The sequence below is a fragment of the Myxocyprinus asiaticus genome, chromosome 20 (assembly GCF_019703515.2).
Source record: "Myxocyprinus asiaticus isolate MX2 ecotype Aquarium Trade chromosome 20, UBuf_Myxa_2, whole genome shotgun sequence".
NCBI lineage: Eukaryota > Metazoa > Chordata > Actinopteri > Cypriniformes > Catostomidae > Myxocyprinus > Myxocyprinus asiaticus.
The window spans coordinates 47,828,282-47,848,235 of record NC_059363.1 but is presented as its reverse complement, the minus strand read 5'-3'; the positions used below and the strand labels follow the sequence as shown (position 1 = coordinate 47,848,235).

Sequence of the window (19,954 nt, the reverse complement as noted above, 5' to 3'; positions counted from 1 at the left end):
AAGCCGAAGAACACCATCCCAACCGTGAAGCATGGGGGTGGCAGCATCATGTTGTGGGGGTGCTTTGCTGCAGGAGGGACTGGTGCACTTCACAAAATAGCTGGCATCATGAGGAAGGAAAATGATGTGGATATATTGAAGCAACATCTCAAGACATCAGCCAGGAAGTTAAAGCTCGTCGCAAATGGGTTTTCCAAATGGACAATGACCCCAAGCATACCTCCAAAGTTGTGGCAAAATGGCTTAAGGACAACAAAGTCAAGGTATTGTAGTGGCCATCACAAAGCCCTGACCTCAATCTGATAGAACATTTGTGGGCAGAACTGAAAAAGCGTGTGCGAGCAAGGAGGCCTACAAACCTGACTCAGTTACACCAGTTCTGTCTGGAGGAATAGGCCAAAATTCCAGCAACTTATTATGAGTAACTTGGGTCAACCATTTTGGATAGCCTTCCACAAGATTAACAATTTAAAGGCAATGCTACCAAATACTAACAAAGTGTATGTAAACTTCTGACCCGCTGGGAATGTGATGAAAGAAATAAAAGCTGAAATAAATCATTCTCTCTACAGTTATTCTGACATTTCACATTCTTAAAATAAAGTAGTGATCCTAATTGACCTAAGACAGGGAATGTTTTCTACGATTAAATGTCAGGAATTGTGAAAAATTGAGTTTAAATGTATTTGGCTAAGGCGTATGTAAACTTCTGACTTCAACTGTATATATCATAGATATAGATAGATCATTTTTTATATTTGTTGTACCTTTAAATTATGCTGTCATCAATTAAAAATTAATGCATTACAGTAATGTGAACTTGATGAATGTCACCACTGAGAATTAGTAGGAAGTTAAACAAGAATTTTGAAGAAAATAGGAAAGTGATGTCACAATGCAAACAATCAAGATAAAATCAAGCTTCATTTACTCAAAGCAAAATATAATTTCTTCTTTCTATGGGATTTGAAGTATAAAATGTTTAGGAGAGGAATGTTTATGCTGCAGAGAACCATTATTCGTGCATGTGCATATCCAGCAGGAGACCGCTGCACCTGTAATGAGTCCTCCACGTCCAGAGGGGGCGCAACACAGCTACACTCACACTAACACAACAACCATCACGAGCAGCTTTTATTACAAAACACACTGAGGATTCTGTCAACACTGAACGTGACACAAACAGCCAATAAGATCATATCTGATATTAAATGCACAGTTAGGAGCGGGATTCTGGACAGAAATAGAAAGCATGTGATTAACCACACGTCCTGTCACTTTTCTGTTGGTTGTTTGGTTCAGACATCACGAGAGCGAGAGCTTTCATCATGTCTGGTTAGGAGTCTCGCTGGAGTCGGCTCACCTACTGCACAGTGATGTGTGTGTGTGAGACGCTGAATCACTATGACGACACACACCTCTCCGGCTGCCTAGCAACAGTGCTGTGATTGGGTGTGTTGCAGCATCGACAGACTCTTCCTCTGTGAATGAATAAAATACCAGCACACCAGACGAAACACATGCTTCCACAGCGACACATGACACTTCCTGTGATGGCGTTTCGGAGTCCTAATTAATCTCTATTTCCACTCTGTGTGTAATTAACATACAGGACCAGAGAGAGAATCAGTGCTGGCTTTGAGTGTGTGGACAGTGGACTCGTGGGTAACAGGATACACAACAGACAGACAGCCGAGACTCTCTCTGCCCTTACAAAAATTGAGAGTTCATCTAAAACTAGCTGCAAACTTGCCGAAAATTAGCCAATTATCATTTTCACATGCAAATGACTATGTTGCAACTTGCATCAAATTGTCTATTGTTGCCAAATGTTTGCCAGAGGTTCTCCACTACCGGTGAAGAGCTGCAAATTTCTGGCAAACATTTGCGGCAAATTGCAAGCTCATTTACATGTGAAAATAACGAGCGGCAAATTTACGGCAAGTTTGCCAGAACTCTTGATTTTTTGTAAGGGTGACCCCCTTTACAGCTGTTCTCAAAACCAGGTGATCTCATCAAAATTGCCCCGTGCTGAATACAGGTGGAAATGCCATCACAGAACCACATTCAGAGGAAGTCAAAAACGCATTGAAACGGTGCGCCGATGCACTTTAATCATGCAATAACACACTGTTGTAATGAGTGATGTGTCCAGTCATGTAATCAAAGACGCTCACGGCCCAAGCTGACTCTCCCCTCAAGTACCGCTCACGCTAACCGGTAAAAAATCATTCACTCAAATCCCGCTCCAACATGAAATTTCTCTGTAGAATACTTGGATCCAAGCACGTACACAGGTAGTAGCTACAGTGGCCCAGGCAACTGCCCCTTTGCCCACATTGGGCTGAGGTGCCCCTCTGGGTGAAATATAGACTATAGGCCAACATTTATTAAATTATCAAATGATTAGTAATGTACACATCTGAAATTATGTGATTGTATTGTTGTGTTTTTGTATATAAAATCTCGCTGTTTATTTTGGACTGGTTTACAACTGCTGTTAGATAATCGGGTCTACCAGACCTTCCTTATCATTTATAATCAGTCAAATATTTCTCTGTTAGCACATATGTCACTGAACATCTTCAAATAATGCCTTAAAAAAAATTCTTTATTTACTTTAAACAAGTCATCAAACATGCCTCTACGTGAGTGATAAAACATATGGCCATAACATCTCAAGTGATAAAACATATGTGCATTGGCATGGAAACTTTCAGTTTAAACTGGACCTGAGTGACACAACCGACCCAGAAAACCACAATCTTTTCAACTTTAAAGTTTGTTCGAGTCGTTTATGGTAATAATGAAAACATGGACTGGTACCAGGAAAAATATTGCAGGTAAACGTCCTGGTTACTTTCGTAACCTCCGTTCCCTGATGGAGGGACGTTGTGTCAATGTAGTAACACTAGGGGTCACTCTTGGGAGCCCCAAACACCTCTGCTTTTTGGAAAATAGGCCAATGAGAACTGGTGAGTGGAATTTGCATGCCACTCCCTTGGACATACGGGTATAAAATGAGCTGGTATGCAACCGCTCATTCAGGTTTTGTGCTGAGGAGCCGAGACCAGGTCCCGGCCATTTCAGCAGGTAGTTCAGCATTGTGGCAAGAGGGACACAACATCTCGTTCCCTCCATCAGGGAACAGAGGTTACGAAAGTAACCAGGATGTTCCCTAACTGTCACTCACTTGACATTGTGTCGATGTAGTGACACTAGGGGTCCCTATACGAAATGCCACAACTAGCTGAACTGTGTTGCGTGAACTGGCAGTGTGTGATGGGCAGACTGCTCTGTGCCACGTAGCCAGCACGCCAGGCCGTCACGTAACCTCCCCCAACGCTCTCATGAGCATCGAACGGTCCATCAGGAACAAGTCGACTGCCCAACTATAGGGAAGGGCTAGCCCAGCCGAGGCCTCTTTTCCCTTTCTTTTCTCCCCAAAAAGAGTGGAAACTGACTGGGAGCCATAAGTGTCAGCATCAGGGAGTGTCCCTCCCAAGGGGAAGACACCGCGGAGACCACACCCCGCCCAAAAAAAAGGGGGGGGGGGGGGCTATTTTAAGTGGAATACGTCACATGGTCTTACTGAGTCTTGTCGAAAGTATGTCATGTGGAGAGGTCCCATGGTAGGGGAAGAGTTTCTACAGAGCATGGTGACCGGGGGCAGTGGGGCCTCTGCCCAAGGAAGATGCAGTTTGCTGTCAGGGAAACAATTTTGAGGAAGATATCACATGGGGTCGCCTTTGGGGAACCAGCACGTGGAGCACCTACCTCAGTACAGGGGCTCATTAGCACATGTACTGGGCCAGTCAGCAAGTTTCTCCGCAAACTCAGCTGCCAGAGAGCTAAGGAGGAAAGTCATCCAAGGATCACAGTCTGTGAACACGACTGGGAGTCAAGAGCGCACGTCTTCACCTTAAGGGAGGGGAAAGGCACTATGCGCAAGCGGTACACCCGGCCAGTTGTCCCGGAATTTACCTGCTCATGCCTGCCAATACACGGGATGAGACCGGCTCAACCCGGAGATTGTAGAACCTCGCAAAGGTGTTGGGTGTTGCCCAGCCCGCTGCTCTGCAGATGTCTGTCAAAGAGGCACCACTTGCCAGGGCCCAGGAGGCCACCACACTCCTGGTGGAGTGGGCTTGTAACCCCACAGGGGGTGGCATGTCCTGAGCCTGATACGCCATCGTGATGGCATCGATGACCCAGTGGGCGATCCTCTGTTTGGAGACAGCGCTTCCTTTCTGCTGTTCACCAAAGCAAACAAATAGCTGCTCGGAGCTTCTAAGGCTCTGCGTGCAATCCAAATAGATGCGTAAAGCTCGCACCAGACACAGCAATGCCAAGGCTGGGTCTGCCTCCTCCTGGGACAGCGCTTGCAGGTTCACCACCTGATCCCTAAAAGGAGTCGTGGGAACCTTGGGCACATAGCCCGGTCGGGGTCTCAGGATCACGTGAGAGTAACCCGGACCGAAATCCAGGCACGATTCGCTGACAGAGAACGCCTGCAGGTCCCTTACCCTTTTGATGGAAGTGAGCGCAGTCAGGAGTGCAGTCTTCAAAGAGAGTGCCTTAAGCTCAGCTGATTCCAAGGGCTCAAAGGGAGCTCCCTGTAGACCCCGAAGGACTACGGAGAGGTCCCATGAGGGGACGAGGCATGGTCTGGAGGGATTCAACCTCCTAGCACCTCTCAGGAACCTGATGATCAAGCCGTGCTTCCCCAAATACTTACCATCTACTGCATTGTGATGAGCTGAAATAGCAGCTACATACACCTTCATGGTGGAGGGGGACAGCCACCCCTCCAGCCTCACCTGCAGGAAGGAAAGCACTGATTCGACTGCACATCTCTGGGGGTCTTCGCATCGGGAAGAATACCACTTAGCGAACAGACACCACTTCAAGGCATACAGGCGCCTTGTAGAGGGAGCCCTAGCCTGAGTGATCGTGTCTATAACCGCAGGTGGTAGGCCACTTAGGTCTTCTGCGTCCCGTCCAGGGGCCAGACGTGGAGATTCCAGAGGTCTGGTCGCGGGTGCCAGATGGTTCCCCGTCCCTGAGAAAGAAGGTCCTTCCTCAGGGGAATTCGCCGGGGGGGCTGTCGCGAGGAGCATGAGATCCGAGAACCATGTCTGGGTGGGCCAGTAGGGTGCTACTAGGATGATCTGCTCCTCGTCCTTCCAGACCTTGCACAGGGTCTGTGCAAGTAGGCTAACTGGGGGAAACGAGTATTTGCATAGTCCAGGGGGCCAGCTGTGTGCCAGCACATCTATACCGAGGGATGCCTCAGTCAGGGTGTACCAAAGCAGGCAGTGGTAGGATTCCTGGAAAGCAAACATGTCTACCTGTGCTCGACCGAATCGACTCCAAATCAGCTGGACCACCTGAGGGTGGAGTCTCCACTCTCCCCTGAGGGTAACTTGACGTGACAGCGCGTCCGCTGCAGTGTTGAGGTCGCCTGGGATTTGAGTGGCTCATAGCGACTTCAGGTGTTGCTGACTCCAGAGGAGGAGACGGCGGGTGAGTTGTGACATGCAATGGGAGCGCAGACTGCCTTGGCGGTTGATGTACGCTACCGATGCTGTGTTGTCCATCCAGACCAACAGGTGCTTGCCCTGGATCAACGGCCGAAACCTCCACAGGGTGAGCAGTACTGCCAAGAACTCTAGGCAGTTGATGTGCCAACGCGGCAGCGGGCCAGTCCAGGAGCCGGCGGTTGTGTGTCCGTTGCATACGGTGCCCCAGCCTGTCTTGGAGGCATCTGTTGTAACCACAATGCGCCTGGAGACCTGCTCTAGGGGAACCCCTGCCCGTAGAAATGCAAGGTCAGTCCAAGGGCTGAAGAGGCGGTGACAGATCGGCGTGATGGCCACGCGATGTGTCCCGCGCCGCCATGCCCATCTCGGGACTCGAGTTGAAGCCGGCGCTGAAGCGGTCTCATATGCATCAACCCGAGCGGTGTGGCCGCCGCTGAGGATGCCATATGCCCCAGGAGCCTCTGAAAAAGTTTCAGTCGAACCACTGCTCTCCGTCTGAACACCTTCAGACAGTTCAGCACCGACTGTGCGCGCTCGTTCTTGAGGCGCGCTGTCACCGAGACTGAGTCCAACTCCAGGCCGAGAAAAGTGATGCTCTGAACCGGGGAGAGCTTGCTCTTTTCCCAGTTGACCTGAAGCCTCAGTCGGCTTAGGTGCCGGAGCACAAGGTCCCTGTGTGCGCACAGTGAGCTAGGATTAGTCAGTCGTCGAGATAGTTGAGGATGCGGATGCCCACTTCCTTTAGCGGGGCAAGGGCAGCCTCTGTGACCTTCATGAAAACGTGAGGGGACAGGGACAGGCTGAAGGGGAGGACCTTGTACTGGTACACCTGGCCTTCGAAGGCAAACCGCAGGAAGGGTCTATGTTGAGGTAAAACCGAGACGTGAAAGTACACATACTGCAGGTCTACCGCCGCGAACCAATCTTGATGCTCAGTATTCGCATGTCCAGGATTGGTCGCAACCCACCACCTTTCTTCGGTACGATGAAGTAATGGCTGTAGAACCCTTTCTTCATCTCGGCTGGATGGACAGGCTCTATCGCACCCTTGAGCAGAAGGGTAGCGATCTCCACATGCAAGGTAGCGGCATTCTTGCCCTTCACCAAGGTGAAGCGGACGCTGCTGAACCTGGGCGGGCGTCTGGCGAACTGAATCGCGTAGCCGAGTCAGACGGTCCAGGTCAGCCACCGCGACGGATTGGAAAGCGCGAGCCACGCGTCCAAACTCCGGGCAAGGGGGACCAAGGGAATGATCACGTTGGACATACCGGCGGGTGGGGCCTCGCGGCGGGGCAGAGCTCGAGGTGCCACGTCAAGGGGATTCGAGCCCTGTGGCCATGATGAGTCCATCGAAGCACTTACCTGGCTCCTGCCGCCCACCATAAGATTGGCCGAGGAGGGGGGAGGAGGAGTCTCGTCCCCGTAGTCCACCGGACCCAATCCCGTGTGGGCGTGTTTGTGCCACAGCTGGGCGCACAGGGTTGGGGGGGCCGCCGCTGGGGAGCCATACCTGCAAAGATGGGTGGTGGACTGTGGTCGTGACGACGGCCGTGCATACTGAACATGTGACCCAGGGAACAAGAAAACCGCTCTTTTGTTGAATTTTTGGGTACCGCAGCCTCTTGGACATACGGTGAAATTAAATGAAAATGAAACAAAAGATTCTCCTCCCGGTCCTCCACCGGGGGATGAGTGGTCTGCTCACCAGCTCTGGAGAAGTGGGTCTCCTTGCCCCTGGGTCGCCCATCTCAGGGGCGCTTCGAAGCCTTCCTCGGGTTCTTGGCGGCCTTCCGGGAAGAAAGGAACGGGGGCGGGGCATGGCCGTGGGCGGCGCTCCGAGCCCAGGAACCAATCGTCGAGCCGCGAGGGTTCAGGGGAGAGCGGAGGGTTCCACTTTAGCCTGACGCTTGTGGCCGCCCGGGAAAGCATGTCCGTCATTTCCGCATCGGCCTGGGACTGGGTTACCACTCCCGAAGGAGGAAGCCCAGTCGAAGCCTCTGCATCCGACTGGACGAGCCCGCTCTCAGATGCTGCGCTCGATAACTCGTCTTCTTCCCGGGCTCTGAACGAGATATCGAACTCACTCTGAGACGAGCTGGCGATCTCGTCCGAGCGCCCGACCGGAGCAAGCGAGCGTGCTGGGGAATGGGTGGTCCGTGGGGGGGGTACCCAGCGGAGGTGGTCCCATTGAGGTCCCCAAATCGGCCCCAGTGCTAACCGGCACGGCCTCATACCCGTAGGTATATGGACCGAGGCGGGGAGCCACTGGGGTGGCTTGCTTTCTTACGAATGCAAGCCATGACCGCAACGCCATGGTCATGTTCTCGCGGTGAGGACAAGACCCATCCACGAACTATGTCTCCGCGTGGGCAGCGCCCAGACACGTAAGACAGCGATCGTGGCCGTCAGAAGTGGAGAGATATTGACCGCAACCAGGAATAACACACAGACGGAAAGGCATTTTTAAAAAGATGTTCCGTGTGTGCCGCTCTTTTAGAAAGAAAATATACTCTTTTTCTTTTAGAATATACTCTTTTAGTTGTTTCTGCCGAAGCGCCCAGGGGCATTCTCTGCACTCCACGGGTGCAGAGGGGGAAAAGCCGCTGAAATGCGCCGTAGAATCCAGTAGATGAGGTGAATGAACTTCGCAGATGAATTCAGCTTCAATGAATAGAACCACTCGGCTCCGAAGAGAAAATCTGAATGAGTGGTTGCATACCAGCTCCTTTTATACCAGTATGTCCGGGGGAGTGGCATGCAAATTCCACTCGCCAATTCTCATTGGCCTTTTAAAAAAAGATCAGAGGTGTTTGGGGCTCCCAAGAGTAACCCCTAGTGTCACTACATCGACACAACTTCGAGTGAGTGACAGATAGGGAAAGTGAAATTCATAATTGTTCTTCAGTTGTCTCCATGGAATGATTAAACTGTAGATTTGATACATTAATAGGTTTCTGATTTAATGCTATCAGACTTTGGGTCTGTAAATTAAAATGAGCAATTTCTCATCCTAATTTTGTGCTCAGTTTTAAAGGGTTTATTAAGTTATCCAGAAAACAGCAGTGAATGTTTTTCTCTTTTTCAGTGTTGTTGCTTTATTAATATTCCCTATAATTGTATATGTATGAATCATATGTAATCTAAAGGGCTGTGGTTATTTATATAATAATTATTATATTAGTAGATAGCATGTGCCCCCTTTGTTTTTCCTTGATATTTTTAAAGCATTATAAAGTGAATCTGGACTTTATATGCGTCAAAAGATCATGTCTTGTGCATGCGTTCTTTATATGTACAGCAAGGTTTAACCGTGGATTTAAAAAATAAAAAATATTTGTCCTGCATAAAGTGAGATTTTGTCCAATATATATATTAGATGAAATCATGTTTAATGATCCTAAAACAAATAAAAATAATTTAATTCACAAAGTACACTGCCTTCGTTTAAGAAAAGTAAATTTCTTTTGACTGTACAATCATTTATAGGTTTTTTCTCTGCACATGAATGCAGCAAGCGATGTCGAAGATGTTATCTGCAACCACTAATCTAGAGTACTTTTTTTACGTTTCACTTCTCGTTAAGGTGTGGATTTGGCTTTGGGAAACTGACCAGCATTTATGTGCCACTTTATCCCGAAGCAGAAATCGAACGCAACAGGCGGTCGATTAAGTGAGATAATTCCGCTATGAAATTCTCTATGCGAGAGCGGAAATCTTTACCAATCAAATGCTCAATTGTACAATGGAGGTATGAAAGCAGAATGCTCTGCCTGCAAATTAGGACACACTGATCTGCGAGATCATACATGTTTATTGGTTTTGTTGCAGGGATTTTTTTGTGTGTGTTTGCCGGGATTCAAGAAAATATGCTTTGCCAATATACAGTATAATCATGTTTACATATTCAATTGAGGGTGCTCTAACGTTCGCAACCCCGCAGAACCGGACCTGCATCTGGCAGCTGCACTGACATGATGGCAAAACAACAAGATACATTACTTATCTATTATTTTATTATCGAATAGTAGTGTAGTCTACTAGCTCACCTTTTGCTGCACTACATCATGTAGCACATCCTCGTGCTCTCTGGCAATGTGACACGTACGATTCCAAAAGGAATATTTGCTCATTTTCACAGTCTCTCCACACTCCCATTTGATTTCCTCTTCTTAACTTTGATTTATACTTTGCATTTATTTAGGCTATAAGGTTTGCAACTTCACTAAAACAATGTTAGAGCTCCATAACCTCAGACCTATTGCTTATTTCATAGATTCCCAAACCAGCATATTACGAAGCACATTCTGGGTTGAGCGAGTGGTAGAGAGTGGCACGGAATCTTCAAAAAGGCTTATGCCGTCTCAAACTTGTATGACTTTCTTTCTTCAGCAAAACAAAAATGAAGATATTTGGAAGGAAACATGATGTGAACATATCCATCCATACAGTACAAGTCAATGGGGTCCAACACGTTCAAGCTCCACAAAGGACATAAAGGCATCATTTAAGTAACTCCAGTGTCTTCTGAAGTGATGCGATTGGTTTTGGGTGGGAAAGAGACTAAAATGTAACTGCTTTTCACTGTAAATCTTGACATCTGAAGTCTTCTTGACATGTTCACACACTTCCTCGTGCTTGACACATATGCAGAACGCTGAACATAAATCAGACACAGTGTTGCCAGATTCACGTTTTTCGTGCCCAATTGGGCTATTTTGAAAATGCAGATGTCAGTTAAAATGATAAAGACAAGAGTCAAGTTTTTTTTTGTTTATGCATACTTTTAAAATGTACAGCGTTTGCCACAAGGACCTGGCAACCGCGTGCAGCATCACAGAGTCATTGTCTGTAAGCCGATTTACAGTGAGTTACATGTTGATCTCTTTCTCCCAAAACCGATCAAATCATTTCAGAAGACATGGATTAAACCACTGGAGTCATAAGGGTTACTTTTATGCTGCCTTTATGTGCTTTTATGAGCTTGTAAGTGTTGGACCCCACTGACTTGTACTGTATGGATGTAAACACATCACATATCTCCATCAAAATATCTTTGTTTGTGTTCCACAGAAGAAAATCATTGGAGTTTGAGAAGTCAGTAAATGATGAGAGTATGATCATTTTTGACAAAGACAGATGTTATGCTCACATGTGATCTGACTGTCAGTGTGTTAATGTGGACTCACCTGTGATGATGCGTCGTCAGGAGCGTCTGTGTCGCTGTACAGTGGGCAGTCTGCGGGTGAACATCACAAACACACAATCACATCTCTGTAACATTACAAGCATTCTTTATATTAAAACAAGACACCACGACAGCCGTGCGTTACTGTGATTTTACCACGGGAAAGGACGAGTGTTCTTAGTCATGACACTAAGTAAAATCCCTTTAACCATGCCTTGAGTGGCTTACAATCTGATAAAAAACAATGTTCAATCAATATATATAGGCTGGTTGTGACTGTCAAGCAAATCTGCACATTAATAAAGAATGTGTTTCAAAGCGGCTCATGCAATCAGAACCATCAATCAGTTTATTAATGAAGACATCATTAACATATTTAGAACAATATCTGATAATAGGGTTGTAAATGTGGTTTTGGTGTCTACAGAATAAATATGGCCGACTATTATAACCGCTCACTGAAAGGAGTGAATGTTCAACGTTTGACAAGTGTCTGTCCGATCACGGCAGAGAGTCCACATCACACCTCGTTCAGCTCCGGTGGCACTTGCTATGTGCCCATGTGCCCGGTTGCCACAGAAACAAAGCTGTTCAGCGCTGCGGTCTGGAGTGACACGTGAGGAATACTGAAGAAGCTTCTCACAGCATTGAACAACACTGGAACATTCCACAGCAGACACATGAACGTCACACATGTCTCGCAGCTGCTGCGGCTGATATCTGACAGTCATGTGACCTCTGCAGCATATTAATTAAGTGCTAAGATGAGAGCCTTTGCAATGGTCCATTCGACAACTGAATGTGTCATGATACCGTCTCGCCCTGATCAACACCCATCAGCCCACACATTCATCTCATCGGTCTTTCCGGCTTCAGCATGTGAAGCAGTGTACTTCACTAAATAAATTACAAATATAAAAGTCTGCTAGATTTACGCTGCTAAATATGTCAGAAATGTGTCATCACAGTCTGTGAAAAGGGTCCATAACTTATAAACTGTTTGTCTGTCTGTCTGTCTGTCTGTCTGTCTGTCTGTGGACTCAAAACTTCATTATAATATTACAATTTCATCATTACATCTCATTTAACAACCAATTAATGTGTGAATACAGTTTCAGCATCTAAAATAGACACTTCAACTTCTACATTTATATTAGGGTTTTCAATCAATTGAAATGTTTAATCAAATTAATTACATGATATGCCAATTAATTAACTGAATTACTCTCAACATCGCATATATCAATATTTGCAGAGAAATGCAAATTCTATGTATAATGGTAAAATAATTATTTACATTTATGCATTTGGCAGACGCTTTTATCCAAAACGACTTACAGTGCCCTGATTACAGGGACAATCCCCCCGGAGCAACCTGGAGTTAAGTGCCTTACTCAAGGACACAATGGTGGCGGCTGTGGGGGTTGAACCAGCAACCTTCGGATTATCAGTTCAGTGCTTTAGTCCACTATGCCACCACCACTCCAATTATAAATATATAGTTATAAATATACAGTATGTATATATATATCACATTTATAATTAATATGATTAATATGCATGACATTATTGTGGCAATGATTAAACAATACAAAAAGTTCTTTGTAATCAATATATTGATTATTTCCATATTATTGAGCATAAGCCTATCATTGACCCACAGTCCACAGCAAAACATTTTGCAATTGAATTCGTCAATCTGTCTGAGATAGATTTATTATAAGGGTTTTCTTAGGACACATACTATACATCAGACGGACGCTTTTGGAGCTTCTCACTTTGGCTGCATCATGTCATAAACAGTGTTTTTAGGTCACTGTATCAAGTTAAACATAGTTTGAAACTTAGAAAAAGACGTCTCAAGATCCCTGCATTCAGAATTTGAGCGCAAGAACACGTCCTCCTCTTGTGCTGTCTGCTGTGGTTTGTTTTCTGTATGATAGGGCTGGGTGATATCTAAGAAATATGTTCATGATATTTGTATCGTGATATAAATATTTTATTGATGATATCGTGATATCCAATTACATCTCCAACACCCCGGCCGAAGGACTGGTGAATATTCGTGCTTTATTTTGCTTTGAAAAATTGTATTCATATGTAAAAACACGAAAAACTAAAACCAAAGATATTTCTAAATACATATTGCACTTCAAATGAACTGAAAAAGCAATTAAAATAATGAAGAGGTCAAAAAATCGTATATAATTACCCATCCTTTTGCCGTCACGCAAGTATCTGTCTACTACGACAACAGATGGAAAATGATTAGTAGGCTACATATTCATATCTAAAAAAAATAGAAATGTAAACATGATAATAATGATGATAATAACGATTATTGAAATATAATTTAAGGTTCAAGGTGGACCTGTTTTTGTATTATTTCATGATTTAATCACTTTCATGTTTGTTTCTTTTATACAAAGATAGGCTATATATTACTGAACCTGCAGAGTTGTGTTCTCGGTCATTCTGGGGGCGTGATTAATGACATTAATCTTTTATAACACGTTATTCTTTATACGACTAATCGCACTGACGTGTTAAATAGACAGTGCTATTTCATATACTTTTAACAGTGTCAACTGCTCATCAATTTAAGGATGTGTCACCAGGGGTGTAAAGTTACGAATTCCAAATACTCTCGTTACTGTAATTAACTAGTTTTTCCCAGGAATTGTACTTTAAGTCGTTTTAAAAAGGAATACTTGAGTACATTTTAAGTGCTGTAACTGTACTTTTAATGAGCTATTTTCCATCCGTCTGTGTTCGCTAATTCCGTCCTGATTTTATTTTTATCCATCAATGTGATTGGCTACGGAGAGTCTCGTGACTCCCGTCAAATAAAAACATGCATAGACGCGGGCGGCTTTGTCTTATGGAAAACAAGCTTCCAAACATAGAGATAAGGTGCAATTTACCCTTAGTGTACAGAATGAATTATCTAAATTATTTCGACATTGAACTAAATTCACGCAGGATATAAAAAGCTGTGAAATAACGACAGAAGGCATGAATAAAGCATGATCTTGCTTCAGTGTATAATTAAACATTAGATATAATTTGGCACTGTGTGACATTGTTCACGTTTTTCACCGTAATAATTACTTAAAAAAGGTTTCCAAACTTCTCTTCTAATTTATAGATTCATCCAAATCTGAGAAGCATCCTTACAGTGATAGTTCACTTGAATTAATATGATATCATAATTTCCCCATCCTCTTGTTCTTCCAACCCTGTGAAACTTTCTGTATTCTGTGGAACCCAAAAGATGTTGGACAGAATGTTAGAGACTGACAATCTCAGTCACCATCTTTCATAAAAACATGCAGTGAAAGTAAATGATGATTAAGGTAAACCTCCTTATAGGAATAATTTCCCAAAAACTTAAATGCTCTCATCATTTACTCACCCTCATGTCATCCCAGATGTGTATGACTTTCTTTCTTCTGCAGAACACAAATGAAGAGTTTTAGAAGAATATTTCAGCTCTGTAGGTCCATACAATGCAAGTGAATGGTGACCAGAACTTTGAAGCTCCAAAAAGCACATAAAGGCAGCACAAAAGTAATCTATAAGACTCCAGTGGTTTAATCCAATTCTTCAGAAGTGATATGAGAGGTGTGGGTGAGAAACAGAGCAATATTTGAGTCCTTTTTTTGCTTGAAATCTCCACTTTCACATAGAGCTGGGCAATCCTTAAAATGTTTTCGATTAATTCAAATTTATGTTCTTTTTGTAATCGTGGAATTGAGGTTTTGCATAAAATATTAGCAGACATTGTAGTTGGATACACTGTCAGTCCACCAATGGCTAAATATAAAAGAGAAAAACAAATGTTCACAGCACTTGGCTTGATGCTGCCCTCAGTCTGACAAGCTGAACATGTGTGGAAATATGTGCAGCTGTGTGCTCCAACATTACATATGTTAACAACACGGAGACTGATATAAAAGCTGGTAATATTTCCAGTATGATTGTACAGTGTGATTGTAGGTAGACTTTGTCCATCATGCAAGTTTACACCGGCTTAATCAAACAATAACTATGTTCTGTGTAAGTCGTGTAATTCATGAAGCAGATGTCAACAGAAATGTGTGTGTTTATAATAAAGTGTTAGAACATACATGACAGTTATGGGCACTTCATATCAAATCATATAATGGATAGACTATAAATGGGAGAATCATCCACATCTCCTTTTACCATGATGATTCAGATAGATCGTTAATTAATGCTTTGTTCTGTGACATGTTTCAAATGTACTGCATTTATAGCCAACATTTAGTAGTAGTAGTACTAATACTCTTTATTTGTCCCTTCACAGGGCAATTTCTGCAGCATCAACAATAAAATACAAAAAACTAACATAACACAAAACATCACAAACATGCATGAACCATAAAAACCCAGGTATTTACGTACTTCCATTTTCCTCATAACTTTAGGATGTCAGAAAAAAAAAAAAAAAAACTTTAATAAACACTTGTATCCTTATGCTTCAAGTAAGTATTTACAATCAAAATTGCATTTGACACAAAAGATCTTGAAGCTCTAACAGTCCTCCACTTGGGGACTCTATATCGTCTTCCCGAAGGGAGTTGTTCAAATTCTGAATACAAGGTGTGAGATGTATCATTTAAAGTGGAAGTACATAGGAAGTGAAGCGATCATTTTGACAAACAGCGACATTATGCTGCTCTGCTCAGCATGTACCGTTAGAGGGCGCCGTGTGCTCACAGCACTGACTGACGAGATTTTTGCTTCTTGCGTTGTGAACTACACTGACATCTCTCTGATATCTGGACTCTATCTGCAGGTGTTTATGGTTATACATACAAATTGTTTGATACACTAAAAATATTTTCAAGATAAACATGACTATTTCTAGATATTGATTTCTAGACAATTTTCTAGATGGACTTGATTTAGATAAAAATAATACCTAAATTGGCTATGAGGTATTTTGTAGTTTTCTTATTTTATACTATTATTTCTGAACATTAGTGCTATTTTAAAGAAATTAGATTTTAATTTATCTTACTTTTACGCTGTCGACAACTTTCTGTGTGTTGCACTTTTTTGTGCATTTCTGTTACACACCTTTGTTTTCTATAATGAAAAAAATAAACGTAGATTTTTCTAACCAGGTTGCCTTGCATTCTAATAAGGAACATGTTATTTGAATCATGTTGAAGTTACATTTTTTTAAATACCTTTAAATGTAGGAAAATGTCATCAAAAATCGTAAATCGTCCTTAAATCTGAAATAAAAATCAAGATTTTATTTTTTTGCCATATCGCCAGCCCTACTTTAACATTCTTCTTCTTGTGTTTTTGGTGATTCAATTCTTTGTGCATATCGCCACCAACTGGGCAGGAAGGAGAATTTATAGTAAAAAAAAAGGACTTTATATATTATAAAGTTATAGATATTGATCTGTTACTCACCCACACCTATCATATTCCTTCTGAAAATCACTGGAGTCTTATGGATTACTTTTATGTTTCCTTTATGTGCTTTTTGTAGCTACAAAGTTCTGGTCACCATTCACTTGCATTGTATGGACCTACAGAGCTGAAATATTCTTCTACAAATCTTCATTTGTGTTGTGCAGAAAATCTGGGATACATGAGGGTGAGAAAATAAGAGCATTTAATTTTTATGGTGAACTATCCCTTTAATTTAATGCATGGAAGAAAGAAGTCATGGGTTTAGAACAACATGGTGGTGAGTGATGACAATTTCCATTATTAAAGCTGCATTGCGTAACTTTGGGCTCTCTAGCGACTTCTGTGGTTGAAACGTAAAAATGAAAGCAATTTGCGGAAGAATACATTATATCAGTGGTGTTCTGGCACTGCTCTTCTGGCAGATGAATCAAACAACACTCTTATTTACATATTTGAATGAATTTTACACCTTAATCGCTTTTCTGACACTACACTCACAGGAGACTAATAATAATATGCTTAAATATGCAATATAACAGTGAAAAGTCCATTTCAGAAGTCAGAAATATTAGTAAACGTGTTAATAAATGTAATAAACTTCACCGGACAACATACACTAGAAACATCGCGATCGGTTAAAACACGAGTAATGTTACAAGCATGACAAGCAATATAAGCTCCTACCAGAAAACATGTCCAAGCATTATAGCAGGTAAACAACTTCACCAAACAGTTAACAGATAAACATCCATCTAGACTGAAACGATACTGTCCTGAACTGTGAGTGTTTCTGAACTGAAGTGAACTTTTTAACGGCTGCTCGCAGACTAAAACAGTGCATTACCGCTATCTACCGTTTACATGGGAACGAGACAGCCGGCTCTTCTTTCCTGTGTTCACAGACATGACGTAATGACGCAAAGATGAACGTCATAAGTCAGTGATTTTGTGCCAAATCTGATGTAGAGAGTGTGTTAATTTGAATAATAAATTCCCAGGGAAGTAGAGATGATAAAATCATTTATAATGATGCTCAGTCTTTATCAAGTCTAATGCTTGACTATAGAAAAGTATGTAACTTTGTAGAGCAATACTTCAGGAAGAATATTCCCATCATCAGTCACAAATACACTTCAGAAAATTGTGCATCATGCATCAGAATGAGAACACAACTATATCTGGGCTTAAAAGATACAGGAACTAATATGGAATATAATGTGTCCCCCATGTACCACTTACACATGTTTTATGTGCAACAATAACTCACTCTGTCTGCATTAAAGATCATTTAGACCCAACACATAAACTGATTTTAATGTAATCGTTTCATACGTTATGATTTAAAATGGAACTTTTTAATCTTTTCATCTCTGTAATCATGTGTCGCTGTTATTTTTTGGAAACACACACATGTAGAGTTTATCACAGATAATGTTAAGCTACTGTATATTTTTCATTATTTCTGTAAATTACAGTGTGTATGATGCATTTATAAACTGCACTTACAATGTTTATTATAAGGGCTCATCACATTTACAGCCCAATACTCAATACTCACTTCTCATGAGTACTTTTAAATGAGCTACTCTTTTACTCTTCCTTGAGTACTTCAGGTACGTTTACTCTACTCACACTACATTTTTTGTGAAGTAACAGTACTTTTACTCGAGTATAATTTTTCAGTACTCTTTCCACCCCTGTGTGCGAGCTCGAGGAGGGTGAGGTCTCACTTCCTCATCTACTGAAACATCTCCGGGAGTGTTTCCTTTGACTCACTGTGGGTTTGAATAAAGTGTGTTGTGAAAAACACCATGCAAATAAAACTGACTAGACTGACAGTTGATTCTTGACGCAAACAAACTGGCAACTTCTCAGTCACAAGCACAGATCTTTACCAACTATGCCACACAATGGTACGCCACGCCATGTCACGCCACACAACAGACCACACTATATCCTTCTTTAAAAGAGAAAAGTGCTGCTCCAGCTGTTCTCATTTACTTCTCATTTTATCATCAGTGGATTCAGAAGAGTGCTGAATATCAACCAAGATCATTTTCCAGAAATAAAGCAATGATTCACACACAGAACCATGTGCTATGTGCAACAGCACAAATGCTAAGAACTGGAGATAAACGCTCGCAAACTCTTTCATCGCTAATTTAGTTTACAGCACAGTATGTGAAACACGTCAAGCTCAATCTGAAACTACAGAGATAAACAGCTGTTGTCAAGTGTTTATTTTAGAGGTTGATATGTGAATATAAAGAAGTGAGCTCTTCTTGATGGATGAAGATCTGTCCAGAGTTCAGAGAGCTGAAGTGTTCCTCATGCTCACCTGGTTTAATGTCCTCCATGGCTCGCCGTATTCCTCTGTCGAAGGCTCTGGCGTCTGCTGGACTCTGGAAGGTCAGTCCAAACTTCTTATTGTCAATTCTCCAGTGGTGGAAGATCGGGTTCACTTTATTGTACACCAAATCCTTCTTGATACTGCACTCCAGCACCACCTGATGACAAAACCATGAAGACAACAGCTCCGATTACACAACTCTAATAAAGCGCAACAGTGCACGCACACTTTTTCAGCCATCTTGGTTCTGAAAGTATTTTTCCCATTCATTTTTTCCACAGGGATCTTACAAAATCCTTCATAAAAGAGTTGTAAGCAGGTTATGAAATGAACTTTTTCTGCCCACCAGCCACAATGGCATGTGAATGCCCAATTTTACCAGCCACTCTGATTTTTCACTTTAAGGCTATAAATGAAAAATCAAAGTAGCTGGTAAAATTGGGCATTCACATGCCACTTTTTTTTAGATTATGGCAAAATATTCAAATATATATACAAATATATCAGTAGTTTGAGAGTGTAGGGAAAGTGACTCGATTGTGTCTTTCACAGTGCATCATGGGAGTGGGCGGAGCTGCAAAGCTCTTCACTGATTGGTGGATTTCTCTGCAGGATCTTGGGTCGTGTAGTTCTTCACCAGGAATTCTGCTATTAAACATGATTTTTAATAAATGAAGATGAAATAATGCGGACTGATGTTTTCAACAGAAGTATATACCGTGGTTATTTTTACTTCCACAAGCTAGACTGTTCTATTAACCTCACGTGTGTCTGACCTTAGGGCTGGTATTGATACAGATTTCCCCATTGGATTCTGATTCGATATCGATTCATATGGTTATATTTCAGTTATAATGTCCATTTTTCTTAAGAAATTATGTGCCAGCTAATGCTGTTAATTACACAGGGGACCTTCTAACTAGGTTCATTATGAAAATATTAATTTTACTAATTACATTTTATTAGTTGTTCATCATTTTGGTCACATTTAAGCTTTTTAAAAATGAACAAATCCATGTATTCAATCAATAAATATCATTATATTGCAGATATTATTTTTTTGTTACATGTTTCGTTTAATGCATAATTTGTACTATTTACAAGTTTGACAATGATTTGATGAACACGGGCTAAAAACCCATACTGTCTTTTTAAGAAAACCGTCAGTTCTGTAAAGAGCGTCTGTAAATGAGCGCATGTTAACGAGAGAGACTCAAACCGCTTTACGTCATCTTGCAAGTGTCATTAGAATTCAATGTTTATCAACAACTGACTGTAAAGAACTGAAAGGATATTAAAAGAGACATTATTCAAACACAATGGATTGTGTGGATCTCGTCTTTGTACACAGAACTCAACACACAGTGAAAGGATCATGCTGCTGAACTTCTTCACCACTATACAACTCAAATACTGCTG

General features: G+C 42.4%; 1 protein-coding gene across 2 annotated transcripts in view; it reads right to left on the bottom strand.

Annotated features, from left to right (window-relative positions):
* Positions 1–19,954, bottom strand: part of LOC127411012 (sprouty-related, EVH1 domain-containing protein 1-like) — a 66,023-nt gene that overhangs the window by 9,288 nt on the left and 36,781 nt on the right. For both annotated transcript variants that reach the window (XM_051646321.1, XM_051646320.1), the window contains exons 3-4: positions 18,524–18,692; positions 10,730–10,779 (exon numbers count right to left, since the gene is read on the bottom strand). In XM_051646321.1, coding sequence (XP_051502281.1) covers positions 10,730–10,779; positions 18,524–18,692 — 219 coding nt within the window. The remainder of the gene's footprint in view (positions 1–10,729; positions 10,780–18,523; positions 18,693–19,954) is intronic.